General features: G+C 39.0%; 2 protein-coding genes and 1 long non-coding RNA gene across 8 annotated transcripts in view; 2 read left to right on the top strand and 1 right to left on the bottom strand.

Annotated features, from left to right (window-relative positions):
- The first annotated feature begins 2,782 nt into the window (after positions 1-2,782).
- Positions 2,783-15,448, top strand: NIPSNAP3A (nipsnap homolog 3A). 2 transcript variants are annotated; one of them, XM_015117159.3, is made up of 6 exons: positions 2,783-2,952; positions 6,033-6,243; positions 7,965-8,123; positions 9,613-9,762; positions 14,420-14,506; positions 14,595-15,448. In XM_015117159.3, exons 1-6 carry the CDS (start codon positions 2,893-2,895, stop codon positions 14,669-14,671), a joined length of 744 nt encoding a protein of 247 aa, XP_014972645.2. In that variant the 5' UTR covers positions 2,783-2,892; the 3' UTR covers positions 14,672-15,448. The 2 variants fall into 2 exon arrangements, with proteins under 2 accessions (XP_014972645.2, XP_028690849.2); XM_028835016.2 differs by lacking the exon at positions 9,613-9,762.
- Positions 6,156-10,858, bottom strand: LOC144334856 (uncharacterized). Its single transcript, XR_013405110.1, has 3 exons — positions 10,735-10,858; positions 9,047-9,146; positions 6,156-6,286 (listed from the first exon to the last, which is right to left on the bottom strand). It is a non-coding gene; the product is annotated as an uncharacterized LOC144334856 (long non-coding RNA).
- An 8,560-nt stretch (positions 15,449-24,008) lies between the features above and the next one.
- NIPSNAP3B (nipsnap homolog 3B) overlaps positions 24,009-26,475 on the top strand; it is a 42,877-nt gene continuing 40,410 nt past the window's right edge. For all 5 annotated transcript variants that reach the window (XR_013405109.1, XR_001439946.3, XR_013405108.1 and 2 more), the window contains exon 1: positions 24,009-24,181. Coding sequence is in view for 2 of the 5 variants with exons in the window: in XM_001109800.5 (XP_001109800.1) it covers positions 24,122-24,181 (60 nt within the window). In the remaining 3 variants the exon portion in view is untranslated. The remainder of the gene's footprint in view (positions 24,182-26,475) is intronic.

Raw genomic sequence — 26,475 nt, 5'->3', positions numbered from 1 at the left:
ATTTCAGAAAAAATCAATGTAATAACACAAAATTTGGGATCATGGTTACTTGAGGGAATTGGAGGAGAGGGTGGTAAGAAGAATGTGGCCAGGAATTAACATGTATTGAGCTTCTGAGTTGCTGGCAATACCCTTTTTCTGAAGCCTTGTGGAAAGAGCACAGATATTCACTTTTTTATTTTCCTGTAAAGTGTACAGGTATCTCATGTACACTTTCGTGCCTATGATAAATGTTTGATATTACCTTCTTAGGTCATCTCTGTCTATCCAATCCAAAATAACTCCCCAGTTACTCTATATCATATGAGCCTATTTTAATAATCTAGTTTTTTTAGTATGATTTTTCTAGCTTTGAATTATCTATCCTTTGGACTATTTGTCAGAATGTCAAGATATGCAACAATAATTTTCAAAATATTTATCCTATACATTTTCCAGGCAGTTTAGGGCTATGTTTTTTAAAATAGCCACAGAACATTACATTTTATTCTGTCTAAAAGCTATTTTCCACTACAAATCTAAAATTACCTTAATAATCACATATCTTTTAATAATAAATGGTAAACTGAACTGGTTTTACAATTGGGCTTCAAAGTCTGTGCCACTTTGTAGCAATGAACCTGAGAAAATTCTCTCTTCGGACTTCACCTTTCTCATTTACAAAACAGAGATAAAGCTTAACTCACAGTATTTTGATGATATTTAAAACCCGTGAGAAAGTGAATAGGAGAATATTTTAGCTACTTAGTAGCACTTGACAATGTTTAGCCATCTCTAAATTGTAGCCATGAATTTTGCCCCTATCTGTATTTTCCTCTTGGAAGTTCCCTGTATCTTTCTGCTGAATGGATGAAGTTTATGATGAGACTAGGGAATGGCAAAGCTACAGGGTAGAAGCCTGGCTCCCTAATTTACTGTGTATAGAAGAGCTACCTGCCAACTAGAAAAACCCACTTTGTATTCTTATAAAAAAATAAAATCCTATAGTCTTTGAGTAATAATACACTTTTTTGTGTGTTGATTTGCAAGAGCTATTTAGTCTACCCTAATTAACATATAGTTAAAAGATACTGTCAAATGCTGAGTGTTCTGACCTTCTTCCCTCCTCAGCCTCAGGAAACTGGCAGCAAGGCTTTTCCCACACAGATAGGATACTGGAAGTTTCCCGTCCCTAACACCGACTACACAAATAAATAACTTGCAGATAACAGTTTGGGGGAGGGGATACAGCCTTCAATGAAATACCCAGGTCAGATCACCTCACAGTGAAGCCCACCATTTGAAGAGATTCACCTGTGCTTACAGTGCTTTTAACATTTTTTCTCACCCCAAAACATACTTTTAATGTAAACATCAATAGATGCAGGAAGGAAAGTGTATATTGAGGGAGTGGTATGAAGAAACCTAAATCCTAAATATCCAAGTCAATAGCTAGAATCCTAAGCACTTTTAGAATTCCACTAGCACTTTTATTCTTCGTATCTTACTGTATTTTTCTTTATATTATTTGACAAGCCCTGATATATTTACTCTTCATTTGTTTATCTGTTTCCTCCAACCTGGATGTTCCAAGAGGACGGGACTTTGAATTTTGCTCAATTCTGTACCCATTTATGGAAAAGTGCCTGGAACATGGAAGGAATTTAGTAAATATCTGTTGAATAAATAAATGGATTGGCAATTACAGGGTTAAAAAAAGGTCTAATAAAATAATTTACTCCTACAGATCTGATACAAATGATTTCTTTAGTCTTGCACGGTTACAAATGGCTGTCTCTCTTCTAGAAAAACTGAGGCAACCCTTCCGAAATAACTAATTTTAAAAAGCCTCCCTTCCTGTGAACAGACAATTCCAAAGCTCTTCCACAAGGCACAACCAATACAACCACAGGTCATGGGCCTATAATACCTACCTAGTCCTCATGATGTAAGCAATATTACATTAATGTGTACAATAATGTAATTATTAGCAAGAATAATGTAAACATTAATATAGATTACTGTAAATTAATAATGTAATTACTGTAAATTAACGTAAGCACTATTAGATGCAGGATGACAAGTGAATTTGGGGGCAGTGGCATCTATGAGACAGACATAAATCCTCATCTGCCACAGAAGGAAGTCAACACATACTATCCATAACTGAAAATGCAAGAAGCAGCAGAAAATACTTCTTACTTAAAAATACGGAAACAAGCATTAAATGAAACAGCTTAAAATGTTGAAAGGTGGTTACTATGGGAACTAATACTCCAGGACTGGGAGGACTAGACCAGGGTATGTTTAACTTTGACTTTTCTATATCAGGCTCGGGGCTGCCATTTCTCTGAGTTCGTGGAAAATTTAATCTAAATCTTTATTAGGAGCCTTATAAGATGGAGAACACATTTATTGCAGAGAGGTCAGGCTCAAGTAACACGTCTATCACAACATCTAAAACTTAAGAAAAAACCTCCACGAGTTTAAATACAAAGCACTGCACATGCACGCACTCAACACCTCTCCTTCCTTCTCCACGGACAACACACCCACAAACCCCGCACATTTACCAATCTACACAACTGAGCATTGGAGCGAATGAGGTGAGGGCCCAGAAAGTTGCAGCAGGAACGATCCGAGCCCTTCAGTTAATTCTAACGTCACTTCTAACGTTTGGGGCAAGAACGTTTCAGGAAATCGAGGGGGACCAACGCTCAGCGCAGGAGAGAAAGGCAACAAGCTACTGGACCCGCCGCGCCTCCCGCGCCGGGGTGGAGCTGACCCCGCAGAGCCCCGCCCCAGCCTGCGTCTGCCAATGGTCCAGGAGCCGCTCCTCTCCACTCGGGAAACCTTCAGAGGAGTCTCAGAAAGGACACGGCTAGCTGCTTTTCTCAGCGCCGAAGCCGCGCCATGCTAGTCCTCAGAAGCGCCCTGACTCGGGCGCTGGCCTCACGTACGCTGGCGCCTCAGGTACCGGCCGCGGGGGCGCCCAATCCTTCACCCGAGGGGAGGGCAGGGGTTGTTCCGGGATGGTGCGAGTCATGCGCATGCGCTCTCCGCCACACGCGCCCAAACTTGGGGTCCCGCGCCGCGGCCGAGGCTCTAGCGCGAGCCCGGGAACCCCGAGACAGTGGTCCCCGGGACGCACGTGAGGAGGAGGCCGCTGCTAGGGGAATACCCCCAGCCGGGGTCGTCTCGCGGGCAGTCGCAGTAAGAGAGCTTTTCTAGCCTGGCTGCCACACCCACCGGGACACTCCCATGGCGTCGTTGCTGCGTTTTTGCCGCCCAGCTAGGTCGCGGCTGCGGCCCAGGGAGCGCTCCCACGTTGTCATCTGGCGCTGTCGAGCCGCCGGTGGAGTTGTGGCTTTCCAAGCCTCCGCCCTCTCTAGACATCAGCTTGAAGGAGGGGAGGGAATTGCCAACCAGCCGCTCGCAACGAAACCGGCCGCCCCCTTTTAAATGAAACACAACTTCCGAGCATTTCTCGGAGACCCTTGAAAAGGAGGCCCAGGGTCCCGGTGGGGCTGGACCCTGCCCGCCACCCGCGCTCCGTGTGGCCGCTCCCCCAACCAGGTGGGACCGGAGCTTCCTATCAAATAGGACGATGACAGACTCTTTTAACCTTAGATGAGAAATGGACAAAATGGAGCTTGTGATTCTGCCCTAACTTTCGGGAGTGGCCTATTCTGTGGCTCCAACCTAGAAATTTCTTTTCCTTTTCATGTGTAGGACTTTACTCCTTTATGAAGGGGCAGGATAGGAAGGGGAGTAACCTATCCTAGAGACAGACTGAGGAACACTAAAGAACAGCAGCTAATGTCCATTCACCCCGGATTAACAATGCAGTCTTTACCCTAATGATTCTCCAGTGGCGCAGGGCCAGGAATTACATCCTTATGGCATGATTCTAAACTTTGAGTTTTTAAAAATGTCCATCAGTTGTTCTCTTGTAAGTGAAGTGGAGGTCGTTGCTGGTGGGAATCATCCCTAACTTGGAGATAAGGGAGAATGGACGACTCATGATTTCTGCCCTAGTAGTTAAAAGTCATCCCTGCAGCAAAATTCTCAACTCCCATCCGGGCCCCCCACCATACCCTGCTCCCCTGCGGTCTTCCTTCTCTGGCACCACCAGTCTACACCTCTCTCTCTCACTGTAGGTTCCCTACTATATATTAATACTGTCAAAAATTGTAAAAATGTGTACCTTTGATGAACTATGTTATCCTCCAAATACAAATTCCTCGAATCAACCTGAAATCTAGTTGTCACAAATGCCCCATTGGCCTATCTCCTGATATATTTTATTATAATAATTTTGAAATTATGGATACTAGGCACTTGTTTCTCTACCAACATTGTTACTAGAGTTTGGTTTAAAAGCACAAAAAGAGTGTCCATGAAAGTCAGGGGCAGCTGCAGTTGTTTTTGTTGGTAGGCTTAGTCATTTGAGCAATAAGAATATAACTCAGACACGAACAGAATTAACTCTAGATAATTATTATTAAGCCTTTTCATACACAGTTACATAATTTTGTATTTTGTAAACAAATATATCAGAGCAAAAGCCTACTGCTTTCAAACAGACATACTGGCTAGTCAATATAAGCCCTAATTTGTCCATAGCTTTGTAGGTATCAAAACTGTCTTAATAGATTATTCTGGTGTAATCAACTTCAGGAAATGGCACATGCTAATCAAACTTACATAAGATGGATTTTATAAGAATATCACGAGTGCCTGTGTGTATACCATGCATGTATATATATATGTGGGGGTGTGTGTGTATACATATTACACATAGATACCTACATAGAGGATAACCTTTGGTGAGGTATTTCTTACAGAAAGTTCAACCAGAACACAAATTAGAAATTTACAGTGAGTGTATGACTATTACAAAAGGAATTAATGGTTCTTAAGCAATATTTGTATCAATGTGGTATAAGTGGATTCATTAAATGTTGTTCACATTACATCGTAATTAGAAACTAATAATCAGAAAATTTTGACTCTGAATTTTTTTTCTCAGCATTCATGTTCTACCACTATATTACAATACAATTGGATAGGTCAGAGCTTTTTGTTGCATTAGTTACATTCCAGTCCTATTTTTGATCAGTGGTTTACTTCATTGCATTTAGGAAATACTTTGACCTGAATTGTAATTTCCGTTTTTTTCAAGAACCTAAAAGAGTTTTCTGCTAGTAAACATTTTTTTTCATTATGCCTGCAAAAAGTTACTTGCGTAGTTAATAAAGTTCTTTGATGTGCATAACTGTAACACATATGCTTTTGACTAAAGATGCAATATTGGCTAATAGGAAAACTTTTGTAAATTTGTTAGAATCCTAATTGTAGTTCTTGGATAAAGAAGTACCATTAAGATCTCAGCGCCTTCTTATGAGCAATTTCTGAAAAAGTGGCTAAAGTTGACAGTGAACCCCCACTAGGAAACAGTAACATACACTCAGCATATTTAAGAGTAGTTGTCTTTATTGACGCCTCTATGTAAACAAATGTATATGGGAAGCAGGAGAATAGGGCCTCAAGGCAGGGGACCTAAGGACTTCCTAGAACTAAAACACTTCAGCTATGACAAGAAATATCATCTTCATTTACATAGGGTGTACACAGAGTAAATGACTTTGTAACTTTATGTCATCCTCTTCATTTATATATGGCTTACACCAAGTAACCAATGGGACACCTCTAGAGGGTACTGAAATCCCAGAAAATTCTGTAACCAGGCCTCCTGAGCCACTTGCTCAGGCCCACTCCTACCCTGTGGAGTGTGCTTTCATTTTCAGTAAATCTCTGCTTTTGTTACTGAATTCTTTCCTTGCTTTGTTTGTGCATTTTGTCCAGTTCTTTGTTCAAACACCAAGAACCTGGACACCCTCCATTGGTAACATACTGAGAATTGACAACAGAAGTACAAACATGAGTAATGAGTCTATGAATGTCCCTTATACCAGATTCAGATTTGGTTTTAACACAGTATAATGAATCCTTTCTTCTCAGGGTATTTACATTTGTCTTATCTTCTTCAGGTGTGCTCATCTTTTGCTACAGGACCCAGACAATACGATGGAACATTCTATGAATTTCGTACTTATTACCTTAAACCCTCAAAGATGAATGAGTTCCTGGAAAATTTTAAGAAAAATGCTCATCTTCGGACAGCTCACTCTGAATTGGTTGGATACTGGAGTGTAGAATTTGGAGGCAGAATGAATAAAGTGTTTCATATTTGGAAGTATGGTAAAGAGTCATCCAGTTTTGGCGTTCAGTATAGATTTTCATTCTGTTAAATGGAACATAAAACTTAGTTCTTGGATCTATATTATTATAGATACATACAGGATAACTAAGACTTTTGAAAAGCAATACCAAAAAAGTAAATTCAGTTCTTATTCTTCCCAGTGGCATACTTCTAACCCCTTGCTTAAACATTACATTATATTACATTATAAATTGGAAGACATGGCGTCTCATATATCAAGCCATAAAATTGAGAACTAGACTTTAAACCTCAGAAAAATGTTAAAATGGTTTGCTGTAAAGACAGTTCATCAAAAATTTAGAGCAGCAATTTTTAAAGTCCAAGTGGGTTAAGATCAGAAAAGGAAAGGAGAAGTACCTTTTCTTTTTTTGAAGCTAGGGGACTGTATATCAGTATTTTAGCAGAAATACTTCAACCATTTAAGGGACTTTATGGATATGGAGGTTTATAGGGGATGATGGTTAACTTTCAGTCCTCACTGAACTCTGAGATTTAATAATTCTGTTATGTTTACAGACCACATTTGTCTCATATCTGTACCCCCAGAGTTTTGAAGAATTCACTGTTACACTACTCTAGGGAGGTAAAAGAAAAGGAATGAGGGAGAGTTCTTCCCGTGTTGAAACTAACCTACGCCTGGTTTAGTAGAGGAAGGAGAATAAGTTACAAGAATGCCCAGAATGCTTGTTACTCCAGTGTCTACATCAGGACTTGATGATACCTAAAGAATTTTTAATAATTTCATTTAGTGTTTGGTTTAGGGTTTTTCCCTGTTATAATAGAAAAAGCCCCATTAAAATACAATTTATGCTTTAGATGTGGTACAAGTTGTATCACAGCCCATTTAAAAAAACTAAGTTCTGATATACCTCACTTAAGTTGTAAGATAGGTATTCTTCCTTATCCCAATGTAAACCATATGAAACTCTCTTACCATTAGTATTATGAGGTCCTAACAGTAAATATAGTACTAGGCCCATATGTTGGCAAATGTATATAACTGTTTGGGTAACTTAAATAGAAGAAAAATAAGTGCTGGGGAGAAAGAATGGATGACGATAAGAGAATCAGCATTATTTCTTTGAAATCTATTTGTTCAAAGGAGAAGAGGCTTAAAAAGTACAGTTTAACTTCACTCATGTTAAATTGGATTCAAGGTGTTTTAACTTCACTCGTTAAATTTGATTCAGGGTGTATCTGGACTTGACTACCCACCACCACCAAAGGAAAACAGTCTTTCTCTAAACTAGCACTGTCAGTTAAATGCCTCAATCAAGTAAGAATAGTTCATATATACTGAGTATTAACTAGGTGCCAACCACTATTCTAAACTCTTTTCATGTGTTAATTTAATCCTCATACAACCCTGGAGGTAGATGTCTTATTATCTCAATTTCACAGAAACTGAGGCACAGAAAGATTCAATAACTTAACCTAATTCACAAAACTGCCTACTACGTGGTCGAGCCTATAAAGCTTATTATGTGACATTACAATTAGTTTGCATTTCTGCTGCCCTTTTTGTCCTTGAGCAACTTCAGGGCAGATGGTCACATCTGTTTAGTTGGTGCCGCCAAAGGCCTAACGCAAGGTTCTTATATGGCATCAATGACCATTGCTGATTTGAATGAAATCCAGAAAAGTATAGGTGATTTAAAACTGAATTTTTTAATTTTTCCTTATTCTTTTCTTCCCACAGATAATTTTGCTCATCGAACTGAAGTTCGGAAAGCCTTGGCCAAAGATAAGGAATGGCAAGAACAATTTCTCATTCCAAATTTGGCTCTCATTGATAAACAAGAGAGTGAGATTACTTATCTGGTACCATGGTGCAAAATAGAAAAACCTCCAAAAGAGGGTAAGTCCTTCCTTCTTAGTGAGTTTTGATGAACAAAATACTAAAGAACTTAAGTGATATATACTGAAGTTCCTTTGGAAAAAAATAAAATTAATCCTTTGTTTTATATAGGAACATACAGTGATTGTTGAGGTAAAAATAAATGGGTGCTCTTACCCCATCCTTTAAAAAAATGAGCATAAAATAATGAGATATTTTTCAGATTGAGACCTTGCAGATTTGTAAGCTTAACTGTGTTATAGAAAAAGCTGACATGGTCAGTAGAAGTTGAGAATTTGTGCACTGGGAGCAGGGAACGTGTTGATAGGTAAGGGATAGCGTATGAAGTTTTGCCATAATTTTAAAATAATATGATCTTTAAAATGTGAAAGTATTTCCATAAATTATAACTAATCTTAAATCATTAAATACAGCTTTGCTTATAACATTGACTATTTGGGGGAAACAGATTAAGTGAAACTGCCAAGCTATATTACTTTAGTCTAACTTTTTTGTCTTCTTTCTTGTTTCTCAGTTTGAAAGTAATTGCTTAAGATTTGTCTTCTTGCTGATTTCACTTCTTGCTGACTTAAAGAAACTATTACCTCAATCCAGTTTTAAACAAAGGTCAGATTAGAAAAGCATAAACTCAGTTAAATGTTATTTTACTTCCCCCATTATTCCCAACTTTGTAGTGTATTTAGGTTACAAAAAATTTACAAACTCTTCTTTGGATCTTTACCTACTTAGGTGTCCCCTCAGTTCTCAGTACTATCTAAATAAAATAGTTCACTTCTCTGACAGTGTCAAATCTTAGTTCTCCTCCTCTGTGTACATCATTGCTTGGAAATTTCTGCATGTTTTTCCTACTTGTCCCAGAGTTTCTTTCTCTCTACCAGCTCTATACTTCTGTCCAAAGTGTACAATACTTTTCAAGTATTTACCTGGATATTTAGGACAAATAAAACCATCTCTTTAGGTTTGGTTTTTTTTCCTACAAAATTCAGAGACATCACTTCGGGTCCACTCTTTCCTTTGCTGTTCCTGTTAAAAATGGAAACTTATAGGGAGAAATTATATGAAGAAAAACATAGTGGAAATTGGAAAGAATGAAAATATAGATTGGAGAATTCTTCTTTTATTCTTTTATTTTCTAAAAGCATAGACTCATGCAGCTCAAAATTCTATTTCATTATACATTCTCGACAGTTTTTTAACAAATTTTATCGATTAAAAATATTTTAGATAATAGTTTATAATAGCTTCCAGTTCTTTTTCTTTGTCATCTGCATGATTAAGCATAACAACTCACTCTTAAACATGGGCAAGGACTTTCTAAGCATAAAAGCAAAGAAAGACAGTGCAAATATAATAAACATGTCTACATAATACATATGCATGTCTCGTCCTCCAAATCTGTGTGTGTAGATAGTGAAAGACTTTTCACTGAGAAACGTGATTAGATATTGCTTGAATGTTTTCTGAAAAATTCTTTTTCTCCCTATTCCAGGAGTCTATGAACTGGCCACTTTTCAGATGAAACCTGGTGGGCCAGCTCTGTGGGGTGATGCATTTAAAAGGGCAGTTCATGCTCATGTCAATCTAGGCTACACAAAACTAGTTGGAGTGTTCCACACAGAGTATGGAGCACTTAACAGAGGTACAGTTGTCCATTTCTTCTTATATGAAATTGTAATATATATTGTGACCTAAGTTCCTTGGGTCAGTTTCTCTCTTTCTCATTATAGAGTATATTTTATTATTTATTGCCAAATGTTTAGTTTTTTGTAATTTTTAAAATTGAGAAAATCTGTTTTACATCTTATTTATGTAGAATGTTAACTTATGAAACCTTTTTCAAATGCTGAATAACTATTTTCCCTGATACATCAAAATGATTAAATTTTTAAACTGAAGGAACCTCAGCTGGGCACGGTGGCTCAGGCCTGTAATCCCAGCATTTTGGGAGGCCGAGGGGGGCGGATCACCTGAGGTCAGGAGTTGGAGACCAGCCTGGCAAATATGGTGAAAACCCATCTCTACCAAAAATAGAAAAAATTAGCCAGGCATGGTGGTGGGGGCCTGTAATCCCAGCTACTCTGGAGGCTGAGGCAGGAGAATCACTTGAATCCAGGAAGCGGAGGTTGCAATGAGCCAAAGTCGTGTCATTGCACTCCAGCCTGGGCGACAAGAGCAAAACTCCATCTCAAAAAATAAAAATAAAAATAAATAAATGAAGGAACCTCAAGAAATAATCTGTTACTTTCATCATTTCTTTTTCCTCTGAATGTACTTTTACTGATATTTTTTTAAATAATATTACTTGGGGTAGGGAGATTATCTCTAAGTAAAAAGGTAATATATGTTTTATATAAAAATTAAAGCCCTTCATAAAAATTTACCCATTTTCCACCACAGCTTTATATATATCTATATAGATATAGTAAATATATATATATATTGAGGTAAATTTATATATGGATATATTTATTTAATAAAACACATATTTGGGGTATTTAACTTGTAATGTTGAAAAACATTTCAATCAGAATTTCAAGATTTGTGGCAAATTCAGAAAAACATTTGTAAAGTTTATCTGAAAGGATAAAAGAACCGAAGAGGCAGCTCACACCTGTAATTCCAGTGCTTTTGGGAGGCTGAGGCTGGAGGATTGCTTAAACCCAGGAGTTTGCAACTAGCCTGGGCAACACAGCTTGTCTCTACAAAAAAAATTAAGAATTAGTTGGGCATGGTGGTAAACACATGTAGTCCTAGCTACTTGGGAGGTGGAGGTGGGAGGATCTCTTGAGCCAGGATTTCAAGGCTGCAGTGAGCTATGATTGCACCACTGTACTCCAGCCTCTGAATGGCATAGTAAGACCCTGTCTCTTAAAAAAAAAAAAAAAAAGTAACAAAGAAAGGATAAATGTCTAAGAATAGCTAACAAATATTTGAAAGACTCATCATAGTATCCTGTTGCCTTTCTATTATCTATGTCCAATGGACATCTCAAACCTAATATACCCATCTTTATGCAGAAATTCAACTTTTTGTAATAATCTATCATAAGAAAATAGAATATATAAAAATAGATGTATATTCAGGTTGGAAAATACATGGAGGAGAAACTGTTAGGAAAATTATTAGAGGCCGGGCGCGGTGGCTCAAGCCTGTAATCCCAGCACTTTGGGAGGCCGAGGCGGGCGGATCATGAGGTCAGGAGATCGAGACCATCTGGCTAACACGGTGAAACCCCGTCTCTACTAAAAAATACAAAAAACTAGCCGGGCGAGGTGGCGGGCGCCTGTAGTCCCAGCTACTCGGGAGGCTGAGGCAGGAGAATGGCGTAAACCCGGGAGGCGGAGCTTGCAGTGAGCTGAGATCTGGCCACTGCACTCCAGCCTGGGTGACAGAGCGAGACTCCGTCTCAAAAAAAAAAAAAAAAAAAAATTATTAGATGCCTGTCTCAGACCATATGTGAAAATAAAGTCAAGCTGGATTGTGTATTTTAATGAAAAAAATTTAATCCATAAAATTGGTAAAACAAAATGTAGATGAATTTATTTAATAATGTGGATTGGGACTATATTTGTAAGCCAAAAGCAAATGAAGAAACTATGAAGAAAAAAAAAATCAATTTATGATTTTATTATACAAAGGCTCAAACTTTCTGGATGCCTGAAAATCACCATAAATGAAATTCAAAGGCAAAAATAAAAATAAAAATTTATGCAAAAGTAGACATGCACGTGGCTACTAAATATATATTAAAGAAAATGCATATTAAAACAATAATGAGATGCCATTTATTTACCTAATAAAAGGCATACTTACATGGATATAGTATTAGGTCAGGAAAAAATAAGTACTCAAATACTGTGCAGGGTTCATATTAGCTTAATCTTTCCCCAAAATTTGACAATACAAATAAAAGCCTTATTTTTATTGTTTTTGCCAGTATTACTTCTAGAAAATATGCCTGGGTGTGTATGTGTATAGGTGTGCTAAATTATATAGAAAAGAAATTTGAAAGTATATAACATACATAGTAGTCATATTTCAGTGAGATAAATGGTTAAGTCTCTATGTTAATATTCTTTTTTTTTTTTTTTTTTTTTTTTTTTGAGATGGAGCCATGCTCTGTGGAGTGCAGTGATGCGATCTCAGCACCCTGCAACCTCCGCCTCCCTGGTTCAGGAGATTCTCCTGCCCCAGCCTCCCAAGTAGCTGGGATTACAGGTGTGTGCCACCACGCCCAGATAATTTTTGTATTTTTAGTAGAGACAGGATTTCACCAGGCTGGTCTCAAACTCCTAACCACAGGTGATCCGCCTGCCTCGGCCTCCCAAAGTGCCGGGATAAGAGGCGTGAGCCACCATGCGCAGCCTCTACCTTAATTTTCTATACTGCACACATATAACTTTTATTTTTAAAAACAACTACTGAAAATGTGTGTTCATACACTTTTTCATCTTAAATTCATTCTCAGTGTTAGGAGAATTGGTAATCAGTACATCATTTCTGGAGGACAGTGTATACTATATACACTGTATGTAAGTATATATATATAAGACATGCTTCTCAGTTCTCTCAACTTAAATTCTACTTTATATTAAGGAAATAATCAGATTCAGACTGCCTGGATTTAAATCCCAGGTATACTACTTACTTTTTGACTTTGGGTAAGTAAACCTCACCATACCTTAGTTTTTTCATCCATAAAATGATAGATTATTATGAGGACCTAGATTATTATGAGAATTAAATGAGTTAATACATTAAAATGCTTAAAACTAGGCCTGACACATAGTTGTCATTCAATAAACATCAGTAGTTGTCATCGAAAGTATAATTATAAACATACAGTTGTGCTCAAATGAAGTTTATGTTAATATTGTTTACATTAAAGAAACATTGGAAATGTAGTATGACCTTTAATACATGTGTAATACAGAAATCCAATATACATGTACATCATATGATATATAAGCATAAGCAAATATGCTTATATATGTTTATTTGTATAAATATACAACTATATATAAAAATTCAGGCTAGGCATGGTGGTTCACGCCTGTAATCCCAACACTTTGGGATGCCGAGGCAATAGGATTGCTTGAGGCCAGGAGTTCGAGACCAGCCTGGGCAACAAAGTGGGAACCTGTCTCCACAAAAATAAAAATAAAATTAAAATTAAAAAATAAAAATACATATATACACAAATAAAGAGATACACCAAAAATAAAATTACAGTTTTTTATCTGCATTTTCCTGTACATCTAACATTTATATATTACAATTATAAAAACTTCATAAGCAATTTTGTACAAGAAGAACATTTATTCCAGTATTTTATAGAATACTGAAATACTGGAAATAGTCTAAATAGTCAACAATAAGGGCTGGCATAATAAGTTGCTGATTCTCTAAGGAGGAATTTATATAACCATTAAAAATTAATATTGCCATAGAAAATACTGTTGATTTTTAAAAACCTGTTACTAAATCTGTTATTATAGTATACATTCAGACCCTGATTTGGTTTTACTCATATTTTCCAAAGGAAATACAATAAATTTCCATAGACGTTTTCTCTATACTGTTAACATTATGCCACTTTTAATTTTCTTCTTTGTATATTGTAAATTTTTAATAGTAAACACAATTTCCTCATAATTTTGCTTTTTTAAAAATTAAAGGAAACTGTAGTAGGAAATCATAAAATTTGGGTCTTGTCTTGATTGTGCCTCTGTTTGACTTTAGTACTTCCCTTTTCCAGCCTTCTATTTCTTCATCTATAAAACCAATTTGATTAATTTATCAATTTCTCTAGCAAGTCTCTGACCCCTCTGAAATCTTATCAGTAACATATTTAGTTTTACCTTTTTGATATCACTATTTTGATTTAAAGAATAGGATGGTTTTGGCCAAGCACGGTGGCTCATGCCTGTAATCCCAGCACTTTGGGATGCTGAGGTGGGTGGATCACCTGAGTTCAGGAGTTCAAGACCAGCCTGCCCAACATGGCAAAACCCCATCTCTACTAAAAATACAAAAAAAAAAAAAAATAGCTAGACATGGTGGTGGGCACCTGTAATCCCAGCTACTCTGGAGGCTGAGGCAGGAGAATCTCTACAACCCAGGAGGCGGATGTTGCAGTGAGCTGAGATCGCGCCACCGCGCTCCAGCCTGGGTGACAAGAGTGAAACTCTGTCTCAAAAAAAAAAAGAATAGGATGGGTTTGATTCATTTTTCTGTTATTTCTTATTTGTTAAGGCCCTGTTTTTTTAGAAACTACTTGTGGTTTGTTTCTGCAGTTCATGTTCTCTGGTGGAACGAGAGTGCAGATAGTCGTGCAGCTGGGAGACATAAGTCCCATGAGGATCCCAGAGTTGTGGCAGCTGGTAAGCTGTTTGACTAGGCATGAATTATTTTTAGAACAAATGTGATTCAGTCAGTAACTCTATATGCCTTTCTGAAATGTTTTTCCAGTTCGGGAAAGTGTCAACTACCTAGTATCTCAGCAGAATATGCTTCTGATTCCTACATCGTTTTCACCATTGAAATAGTTTTCTACTGAAATACAAAACATTTCATTAACTGCTCTAAGATGTGTCTGCTAATGGTGCTTAAATTCTCCCAAGAGGTTCTCACTTTTATTTGAAGGAGGTGGTAAGTTAATTTGCTATGTTTCTTCCATTTTGAAGGCTACATCTGTGCTTTGTAACTACCACTTCAAAAAATAGTTGTGTTTACTTTCTCCACGGTATTTCAGTATCTGTCATACATTAAAAATACTTGTCACTGTTTTAAGATCTTGACTCTTCATTTGTTTCAGAATATCTCTTCTACTTTATTCTGACAACTCTTTGCTTTATAGCATTTTCTTGTACTCAAATGATAATGGTAACATTTCCATGCTTGTGACAGCATTTTTAAATAATATATTTTATTAACCTTTCCATCATGTCTGTTTTCCTGTTTTTTTGTTTTTTGTTTTTTGTCCAGTAACATTTATTTTGTAATACCAAATAGCATTAATGAAAATTAACATATTTCTTTACTGTGGAAAACTACATTGTCATTTGTGACATCTATATTAAATACGGTTTTCACATTAGTTATTTGTCACTTACTTGGAAAATGATGCTGTTAGGTCCTGGTATTAAAAATCTAGAAAAGATTTGTTGGTTTATATGCTGAAATGTCTTTATTTATAATTAATTTTAACTAATATTTACTTCATTTTGGATCCTGTTTAACAAAGATACTTGAGACATCCATTTGTTTTAATGAAATCTTTATGGATATGGAAATGTTTGCCCTAATAAAAGCCTACATATACATTCTGGTTCTTTTTATTAAGAGTTTTATATATTTATCTTCTCTGAAGCTATTGCTGTGTTACTGTAAGGTAATGAGACAGTACCAATTTACCATCTTTACTGTAAATATTGTTACCTCAAGAAAATTGCATACCACTAACCCCAGAATCAGTTTCTTTAGTACTGTCACAGATGTGGTAGGGTTTCCCTATAAACAACTTAAATTTTTGTTTTAATTGAGTGTTTCCTATTAAAGTAGATTTGGTACTTCCAAGACTATGAAATCTATATTTACAGCTATGTTACTTTTACATTTCTATGTTATTTTATATTTCTATTTTACACTGCTGTTACATATAGCAAAGGGAGTAAATTATGAATTAGCTATCTGAGGGAAATTGGAAAAGCAGAAAGTATAATCATCCCTCATTTATCTTGCTCCCTGGGATTCAAAGGACAGATGAGTTTCCTACTAAGGCAAAGAAGACCCAACACTGGAGGTAAAAACCTATCACGGAAGTTAGAGGCATTGGCTCTGAGTTTTGTCTAAGAGTCTTCCATCTCAGTGTTTATTTGGAAAGTTTTCACTCAGGAAATTTAAGCATCTAGAGTTTACGTGTATAGCTGCTGTCCTCCTACCCAGTTGGGCCAGCATTGGATACACCTCTCCTGCTTTTGCATGAGACTGACCTTTAAAAAAAAAAAACAATGCAAGAACACCATCACAATTGTTCCTTTTGCCCACGTCTTATAATTCCCGCCATCCTTCAACTAATACCTGTTTGTTATAAGAGGTGTAAAAATGTGTCTTCACAACTCATCAGATCAGATGGGCAATAATAAGAAATTGGTCAGGAAAACCTCATACACTGCTATTAAGAAAATACATTTATAGAACAGTTTGGCACGATTTAGTAAAGATGAATATGTACTTAACTTATGACCTAGCAATTCCATTCCTAGTTATATACTCTAGAGTAGTGGTTTGTACACAAATCCTGAAGGAGTCTATGGCTAAAATTCAGAGTCTGATAACTTGGATGGGTAAAAGTTCCATCTTTATTGGCACCAACTTCTAAGCATTTCCTTTGTTTGAGAAGGTAGGCAACAAACCACAATATTATTAGCAGGACCTGCAACTTTTTAGTCAATAAAAATCATAGATACTGTCAAACTCTATTTGTAGTTGTTGCAAATACAGAAAATTTATTTTACCTTGATCACTACTTCAAAATTATGGTATCTCTTATACCTACCATTAGATATTATTTAATATCTTACAAATAATAGGTCTATTTCTTTATCAAGAATTTGCTTTTAGCAGTCCTAAGCAAAAAGAACAAAGCTAGAGGCATCACATCACCAGACTTCAAAAGATATTACAAGCTATAGTAACCAAATAAGCATGGTACTGGAATAGAAACAGAAACAGACCAGTGGAACAGAATATAGAACAGAAATTAATCCATACATCTACAGCCAACTGGTTTTTGAAAAAGTTGCCAAGAACATACATTAGGGAAAAGACAGTCTCTTCAAAAAATAGTGCTAGGAAAACTGGATATCAACATGCAGAAGAGTGAAACCAGACCCCCACCTCTCACTCGATACAAAAATTCAGCTCAATGGGTCAAAGAGCTAAGTGTAAGACCTGAAACTACAAAAGTAGTAGAAGAAAATATAAGGGAAACGCTTCGAGACATTGAACTGAGAAAAGATTTTACGAATAAGATTTCAAAAGCACAGACAACAAAAGCAAAAATAAATGAGATTATGTCCAACTAAAAAGCTTCTGCACAGCAAATGAAACAACAGAGTGAAAAAACAACCTATAGAATGGGGAAAAAAAAAGTATTTGCAAGCTATTCATCTGACAGGGATTCATATCCAGAATATACAAGGAACTCAAATATTTCACCAGCAATAAAAACCAAACAAGCCAATTTAAGAATGGGCAAATGATCTGAACAGATATTTCTCCAAAGGAGACATACAAATAGCTAATAAATATATGAAAAATGTTCAACATCACTCATCATCAGGAAAGTGAGAGTGAGGTATTGTCTCACCCCAGTTAGGCTGGCTATTACAAAAATCAAAAAACAAAGCTGGTGAGGATGCAGAGAAAGGGAAAATCTTATACACTGTTTGGAATGTAAACTCTTAGAACTACTATGGAGAACACTATGGAGTTTCCTCAAGAAACTGCAAATAAGATAACCCATTACTGAGCATTTATCCAAAGGAAAAGAAATCAGTATATTAAAAAGACATCTTCCCTCCCCCATGTTCATTGCAGCACTATTCACAATAGCCAAGATACAGAATTAGCCTAGGTGTCCAGCAAGATTAATGGATAAAGAAAATACTATTCAGTAAAAAGGAATGAAATCCTGTCATTCACAGCAACATGGCTGGAACTGGTGGATATTAAGTGAAATACGCCAACAAGAGAAAGTTGCACACCACATGTTCTCACTAATGTATGAGCTTTAAAAAAAGTTGATTTCAGAAATAAAAAGTAGAACAGAGGATACTAGAGGATAGGAAGGATTAGGAGGAAGAAAAGGATGGGAGACATTTGTTAAAATTATAGCTAGATAGGAGGAATAAGTTCTAGTGCTCTATACCACTTTAGGATAACTATAGTTAACAATAATATGTAGTTTCAAATTGCTAGGAGGATATTGAATGTTCTCAACACAAAGAAATGATAAATGTTTGAGATGATGGATATTTTAATTACCCTGATCTGATTACTATACATTATATGTATCACATCACCATATAACCCATAAATATGTACAATGATTCTGTCAATTAAATAATCATCCCAGTTCTAAAACAGGCAAACCAAAACAATATACAGTCGGCCCTCCGTTTTGTGGATTCTGCATTCCTGGGTTAAACCAATCGCTAATGGAAGAAATTAAGGGGAAAAAATGGATGGTTGTATGTGTGTATTGAGATTTTGTAAAAGTGCAATAATGCAAAGCGCAATAAAACAAGATGTGCCTGTATACATTTTTGTACCTATGATAAATGCTTCATGTTACCTGTCTTAGTCTCTCTAATCTAAAATAACTACCCAGTTACTCTATATCATGTTAGCCTATTTTAATAATACAATGTTTTGGTATGATTTATTTAGTTTTGGATTACCTATCCTTTGGAATTCTTGTCAGAAGTTCAGTATATGCAACAATAATTTTCAAAATACTTAATCCTGTATATCTTTGAGACTTTTTAGGGATTTATACAAAAAAAGAAGTCACAGAAAAACATTCTTTTTCAATGTGTTTAAAAGCTCTCTTCCACCACAAATCTAAAACTGCCTTAAATATCATGTATCTTGGCTGGGCGTGGTGGCTCACGCCTGTAATCCCAGCACTTTGGAAGGCTGAGGGAGGCGGATCACAAGGTTAGGAGTTCGAGTCAACCTGGCCAACATGGTGAAACCTCGTCTCTACTAAAAATACAAAAATTAGCCAGGCGTGGTTGCAGGCACCTGTAATCCCAGCTACTCAGGAGGCTGAGGCAGGAGAATCACTTGAAATCGGAAGGCGGAGGTAGCAGTGAGCCGAGATCGCACCACTGCACTCCAGCCTGGGCAACAAGAGCAAAACACTGTCTCAAAAAAAAAAAAAAAAAAATCACATATCTTTTAAAAATAAATGATTTTACCATCTAGCTTCAAACCCTGACTGTGCCACTTAGCAGACGTGAACGTGAGAAAATTGTTTCTTTCTTAGAACTTCAGTTTTCTCTTTTATAAAATGGAGACAAAACTTAATTCAGAGAGCTTTGAGGATAATTAAAACCCATGAGAAAATGAATAGAAGATTGGCTTAGGCACCTAGCAGTACTTAGCAATGTTTTTCCTCTCTAAGTTTTAGCTATGAATTTTATTCCTCACTACTTACAAGCATTTTCCTCTTAGATGTTCCCTCTACCTTTTTGCTGGCTGGACGCAGTTAATGAAGAGGCTCCAGAGATAGCAAAGTCAAGAGGCAGAAAAAGCTTGCATCTTTAATTCACCATATAAAGAGGTGACTGCTGACCAGGAAAACCCACTTTAGATTCCTAAGGAATAAGAAATAAAAACCTATTGTGTTTGAGACAATATATAGTTTCTACAGTCATCCCTTGGTATCCATGGGTGATTGGTTCTAGGACCCTCGCAGATACCAAAATCCACATATGCTCAAGTGCCTTACATAAAATGATGTGGTATTTTCGTATAACCTAAGCACATCTTCCCATCAACTAAATTATAATAATAGATCACTTATAATACCTCATATGATGAAAGTGCCATGCAAATAATTGTTATACTGTATTTTTTTATTTGTATTAGTTTTTTTCCAATTATTTTCTATTCCAGTTGGTTTAATCCATGGATACAGAACCCATGGATACACAGTGTCACCTGTATATGTTACTGCAGTTTAGCCTATCCTAATTAATAGGATACAGAGTGTCAACTGTACTTGTTACAGCAGTTTAGCCTATCCTAATTAATACAGTCTTGAAAAGTTGAACCACATGCAAGAATACCATATACAGGGGAAAGTATCAAATACTGAGCCAGCTTCGTTTCCTCCTCAGTCACAGGAAACTGTAACAAGGTTTATACCAGACACATTGGACACTGGAAGTTTCCACAAAGGGTAACAGACTAGACTAGGAGAAATGACAGATAATAATGGAGTGGGAGGGTCACCTCAAAAAGAGATTACTCAGGAAACCCTACAGTGGAGCCCACTAACAGGTGCCACTCATGTGCAAAGAGCTTTCAAATTTTTTTATTGTCTCCAAAAAAAAGCTGATTCCCAATGATCATGAACACAAAAATATTTTAAGAAAAACTTTAGTACCAAAGGCAGAACATAAGTAGAAAACGTAACACAACTTGAACAAAACAGAAACAAAGCTGGGAGAAGACCTAAAACAGTAACTATTTTAAAAATAAAACACCAGTAATTCACATCCTCAAAGAGATAGAAATACTGAATTCACAAAGCAAAAAGAGGATACTCTTTCTGAAAACAGAGAGGAAAATACATTAACCTTCTGGGAATGGAGTACAAAAGAAGCTCTTGGAAATAAATGCAGTGAAAGTCAAAATTTAAAATTTCAATAGTTATACGATAAAACTGGTATTTTCCTCCAAAAAACTAGACAGAAAACAGAAAAAAAAGTAGAAAATTAGAGAATCAAGTGGAGGCACATGTTTGAACAACATAAGTTGAGATCAACACAGGAAGAAAAAAATCCAATAAGTACAATATATTTTTCAATACTGAGGAGTGTCCATATGTCTACTGAATGAGGCACAATAGATGAAACACCTTCTCCAAGGCACATCATTCTGAAATTTCAGAATACCAGGGACATAGACAAAAACACAAAAGCTTCCAATGAGAGTAAAAAACATGTCACATACAAACTATCAGCACTCAGAATGGTATGAATTTTTCACTAGAAACTATAATATAGTGGACCATTGCCTTAAAAAAAATGAGAAAAAAAATATTTCCAACATAGAATTTTATACCCATCCAAACTGAGAATCAAGAGGGTTAGCAGGATAGAGGCATTAGAGATACAAGCTTCAATACCCTCTGCTAAAATCTGGGAGAAAAAAAAAAGCTTTAACATCCTGAAAGAGGATCCACCAAGAGGTGAATGAGATTCCCCAGCATATCAGTAAAAGGAGATCCCAGAATTACGGCCATGACATCTTAGAGAACTAGTCCACACTGAAGCAAGAGAACTAGGACTTTGGAAAGATTAACTCCAAAAGAAGAAACTGAAACTGATTAACAGGTTTAATCACAGAGAAAATTTACACTTCTGGCAAATAATTTGGTAGTTAGTAAATGATAGCTAAAAGAAAAACTATAAACAAGTGAGAGTGAGAGAGAAGAAATAGTCACCCTTGTGTTGACTAAAATTGTAGGTTTAAGCCATATAACAGTGGCTTAAACTAGAAGGCGATTTCACATGTAAAAGAAGTCCAGAGAAGGGCAGCCCAGGGTTCCTAGTATGGTGTTCCATGGTGTCAGAAACCAAGGCTACTTCTCTTTGTTCCACCATCATCAACATAAGCCTTCTACCTCATAGTCCAAGAACTCAAGGTATTACATCCATATTCCAGCAAGCAGAAATTAGAAACAAGGTAACAACCCCTCCAGCACTCCTTTAAGGTCACTTCCAGGTCACTAATATGCCAACATTTTTCCACTGTCCAGGATTTAGTGCGGGGGCCACAGCAAACTGCAAAGATTCTATTATTAATTTTTAAAAAGGGCAGGGGTTGGGCTAGGGGAGAGTAGATACTGAGAAACAGCCAGTATTGGCTTCCACCACTTTCTGTTCTCCATATCTTACTGTACTTTACTTCATACTATTTATTAATCACTGATCTATTTTCTCTTCATTTATTCATCTCCTTCCCCCAACCTGTACATTCCAAGAGGACAGGAACTTTGTCTTGTTCAGTTCTGTACCCCCGTTTCAGGAAAAGAGCATAGAAGGAATTTGGTAAATGCTGTTTAAATGAGTGAATGCATTAATTCCAGGGTTTAAAAAGTCCAAGAAAATAGGTGGGTGCAGTGTGGCTCACGCCTATAAATCCTAGCACTTTGGGAGGCAGGCAGATCACTTGAGGTCAGGCGTTCACTACCAGCTTAGCCAACATGGTGAAACCCTGTCTCTACTAAAAGTACAAAAAATTAGCCAGGATGATGGCGCGCACTTGTAATCCCAGCTACTTGGGAGGCTGAGGCAAGAGAATTGCTTGAACCTGAGAAGCGGAGGTTGCAGTGAGCCGAGATCATGCCATTGCACTGCAGCCTGAGCGACAGACTGAGACTCCGCCTCAAAGAAAAATAAAAGAAGTCCAAGAAAATAAATCATATAGATCTAGTGCTGACACAAATTATATTTTGTTTAGTCTTACTTGGTTAGAAATGGGTATCCCTCAGCTGCAAAAATTAAGGCATCTCCTCTGGAATTGCTAATTTTAAAGAGCCTCCCTTCAAACTGATGATTCCAAAGCCCTTCCACAAAATTCCCTAGTCCTCATGATGGGAATGTTACATTAACGTGTGCAATAATGTAATTATTAGAAAGAATAATGCAAACATTAACATAATGGAGATTTCTGTGAAATTAATATAATCAATCACTGTAAATTAACTAATGCAAGCATTATTAGATAAGGATGTATGTCTCATAGAAGCCACTCCCCCAGAAAGTGAATTTGGGGGCAGTGGCTTCTATGAGACGTAAATCCTCACCTGCCACAGAAGGAAGTCAGCACATACGATCCATAACTGAAAATGCAAGAAATAGCAGAAAATGCCTATTATTTAAAAATACGGGCCGGGCCTTGTGGCTCACGCTTGTAATCCCAGCACTTTGGGAGGCCAAGGCGAGCGGATCACCTGAGGTTGGGAGTTCCAGACCAGCCTGGCCAACATGGTGAAACGCCGTCTCTCCTAAAAATAGAAAAATTAGCCGGGCGTGGTGGTATGCGCCTGTAATTCCAGCTACTCTGAAGGCTGAGGCAGGAGAATGGCGTGAACCCGGGAGGCGGAGGTTGCAGTGAGCCGAGATCGCGCCACTGCACTCCAGCCTGGGAGACAGAGCGAGACTCCGTCTCAAAAAAACAAACAAACAAACAAAAAAACAAAACACGGAAACAGGTATTAGAAGAAACAGCTTAAAATGTTGAAGGTGGTTAGTCTGGGGACCAGTACTCCGGGACTGGGAGGACTAGATCAGAGGTCGGCTGTTTTGCTGTTAAGGCTTACAGAACAATCTAGTTTCAAACTATGTTTAACTTCGACTTTTTCCTATCATGCTCGGTGCTGCTAGTCCTCTGAGCTCATGGAAAATTAAATCTTTATTAGGAGCCTTCCAAGATCACGCTGGGGTGGCAATGGGGACAGATAACACAATGGAGAAAAGCGAAGGCTCGCTGGTCTACAAATACACATCTATCACAACGTATAAAAGTTAACCCTGTCCCAGCCTGGCCAATATGGTGAAACTCCGTCTCTATTAAAAAATACAAAAATTAGCCGGGCGTGGTGGCGGGCGCCTGTAGTCCCAGCTACTCAGGAGGTTGAGGCAGGAGAATCGCTTGAACCCGGGAGGCGGAGTTTGCAGTGAGCCGAGATCGCGCCACTGCACTCCAGTCTGGGTGACAGAGCGAGACTCCGTCTCAAACAAACAAGTTAACCCTGTCAACATCTCGACTTTAAATGCAGAGCACTGCACATGCACACGCTCAACACCTCCCCTTCCTTCTCCAGGGCAACACACGCACAAACCCCGCACATTTATGAATCTACACAACTGCGCATTGGAGCGAATGAGGTCAGAGCCCAGAAAGGTGGAGCAGGAACGATCCCAGCCTTCAGCTAATTCTAATGTCACCTCTAACGTCTGGGGCAAGAACGTTTCAGGAAACCAAGAGGCACCCAGGCTCAGCGCCGAAGACAAAGACGCCAAGCTACTGGACCTGTCGCGCCTCCAGCGCCGGGGTGGAGCTGACCCAGCCGAACCCCGCCCCTGCCTGCGTCCGCCAGTGGTCCAGGAGTCGCTTTTTTCCACTCGGGAAGCCTTCAGAGAAGTCTCACAAAGGATTCGGCTGGCTGCTTTTCTCAGCGCCGAAGCCACGCCATGCTAGTACTCAGAAGCGGCCTGACCAGGGCGCTTGCCTCACGGACGCTGGCGCCTCAGGTACTGGCCGCGGGAGCGCGCCCCAGCCCTTGCCCGAGGGGAGGGGTGGGGCGGGGGGGGTGTCTCAGGAGCGTGCAAGCCACGCGCATGTGCGAGCCACGCGCAGGCGCTCCCAGACCTGGGGCCCCGCGCCGACGCCGAAGTTCTAGCGCAGTCTCCGGAGCCGTGTGGCGCACAAGGAGGGGGCTGCAGACAGGGATCGTCCCGCCGGCAGTCGCAGTCAGAGGGCTTTTCTAGCTGGATGCCAGGGTTTTTGTGTGTTTTGTTTTTGTTTTTGAGACGGAGTCTCGCTGTGTTGCCCAGGCTGGAGTGCAGTGGCGCGATCTCGGTTCACTGCAACCTCCGCCTCCCGGGTTCTGGCGATTCTCCTGTCTCAGCCCCCTGAGTAGCAGGAATTACAGGCCTGCGCCAGCACGCCCGGCTAATTTTTTTTTGTATATTTAGTAGAGTCGGGGTTTCGCCATGTTGGTCAGGGTGGTCTCGAACTCCTGACCTCGTGATCCGCCCGCCTCGACCTCCCAAAGTGCTGGGATTACGGGCATGAGCCACTGCGTCCGGCCTGATGCCAGCTGTTTTCTAGCCTAAATGCCACAACCCCCGGCCACCCCGTGGCGCCGGCTGTTGCGTTTTTGCCGCCCAGCTAAGTCCAGCTAAGCTAAGTGGCTGCGCCCAGCTAAGTGGCTGCGGCCCAGGGAGCGCTCCCATGTTGTCACCTGGCGCTGTCGATCCGCCGGTGGAGTTGTGGCTTTCCAAGCCTCCCCCCTCTCTAAACATCAGGTTGAAGGAGGGAATGGCCAACCAGCCGCTCGCAGTGGAACAGGCCTTCCCCTTTTGAATGAAACAACTTCGAGCATTTCGCGGAGACCCTTGAAGAGGAGACCCAGGGTCCCGGTGGGGCTGGACCCTGCCCGCCACCCGCTCTTCGTGCGGTCGCTCCCCCAGCCAGGCTGGGACGGGAGCCTCCTAGCAAACAGGACGATGACAGACTCTTTTAACCTTAGATGAGAAATGGACAAAATGGAGCTTGTGATTCTGCCCTAACTTTCGAGATTGGCCTATTCTGTGGCTCCAAGCCAGAAATGTCTTTCCTTTTCACGTTTAGGACTTTACTCCTTTCTGAAGGGGCAGGATAGGAAGGGGGTTAACCTATCCTAGAGACAGACTGAGGAACACGAAAGAACAGCAGCTATTGTCAATTCACCTCGGATTAACAATGCAGTCTTTACCCTAAATATTCTTTCTCTAGTGGCACAGGGCCAAGAATTACTTCCTTATGGCATTATTCTGAACTTGGTTGAGTTTTTTAAAATGTCTGCCAGTTGTTCTTTTTTAAGTGAAGTAGAGGTCATTGTGCTGGGAATGAGCCCTAACTTGGAGGTAAGGGAGCACGGAAGACTTATGATTTCTGCCTCCAGTAGGTAGTTTGCTGTGCAAGAAAAGTCTCACCGCCCCACACATATCCCTCTCTCCCTGCAGTTAGCCTTTCCTGAGCTTCTCTATGATATATTTCTCCCGGGAAAGAGAATAAAAATCTGTCCATTTGACCACCTATTTTCTGTGAAAGTTGCAGATACCCAGATGAAATCACTTTTGTCAGATCCAGACAGAACAGACTGGGAGGGCAGGAAGAGAGGAGGCTCGTGCTTACATATCTGAGATAAGAGCTGTTGCCAAGGACTTTAATTTTAATTTTAATTTTTTGAGACAGAGGCTTTTTCTGTCACCCAGGCGATCTCGGCTCACTGCAACCTCCACTTCCCAGGTTCAAGCGATTCTCCCGCCTCAGCTTTCAGAATCGCTGGGATTACAGGAGCCCGCCACAACACCCGGCTAATTTTTGTGTTTTTAGTAGGGATGGGGTTTCGCCATGTTGGCCATGCTGGTCTCGAACTCCTGACCTCAAGTGATCTGCCCCACCCTCGGCCTCCCAAAGTGCTAGGATTACAGGCGTGAGCCACAGCGCCCAGCCCAAGGACTTCAAAACCCCCACAGGAAATCCTTTCACATCCTACACCCATCTCCTGCTTTGACAAAGTTTATCATTAGGCCTTCTTTAGGACTGCAGTAATTCAGATAAGATGTTCTTGAAAGACCGCTTTCCTGGTAACAGCATCTTTACCACTGAACTGGCAACTCTGGCTTTGAGTCTCTGGAACCAGTCAACTCTGTTTGTAAGCAACCTATGTGAATCTCTCGCTTTTTGCTGATAAAAGCTTCCCTTTACCTTTCCCTGACTGGATGCACTGATGGCTTTCTATCCCATACATTTGCATCTATAATCCTCATTTCTCATT

The sequence above is a fragment of the Macaca mulatta genome, chromosome 15 (assembly GCF_049350105.2).
Source record: "Macaca mulatta isolate MMU2019108-1 chromosome 15, T2T-MMU8v2.0, whole genome shotgun sequence".
Lineage (NCBI taxonomy): Eukaryota > Metazoa > Chordata > Mammalia > Primates > Cercopithecidae > Macaca > Macaca mulatta.
Note: the sequence above shows the minus strand (reverse complement) of the source record. Positions and strands in the feature narration are given on the sequence as shown.

Excerpts from the sequence above, each read along its gene's own strand:
- NIPSNAP3A (XM_015117159.3), top strand. The coding sequence starts at position 2,893 with ATGCTAGTCCTCAGAAGCGCCCTGACTCGGGCGCTGGCCTCACGTACG. Across the intron at positions 8,124-9,612 it reads AGAAAAACCTCCAAAAGAGG|GAGTCTATGAACTGGCCACT; the intron begins GTAAGTCCTTCC and ends TCCCTATTCCAG. Across the intron at positions 9,763-14,419 it reads GTATGGAGCACTTAACAGAG|TTCATGTTCTCTGGTGGAAC; the intron begins GTACAGTTGTCC and ends TTGTTTCTGCAG.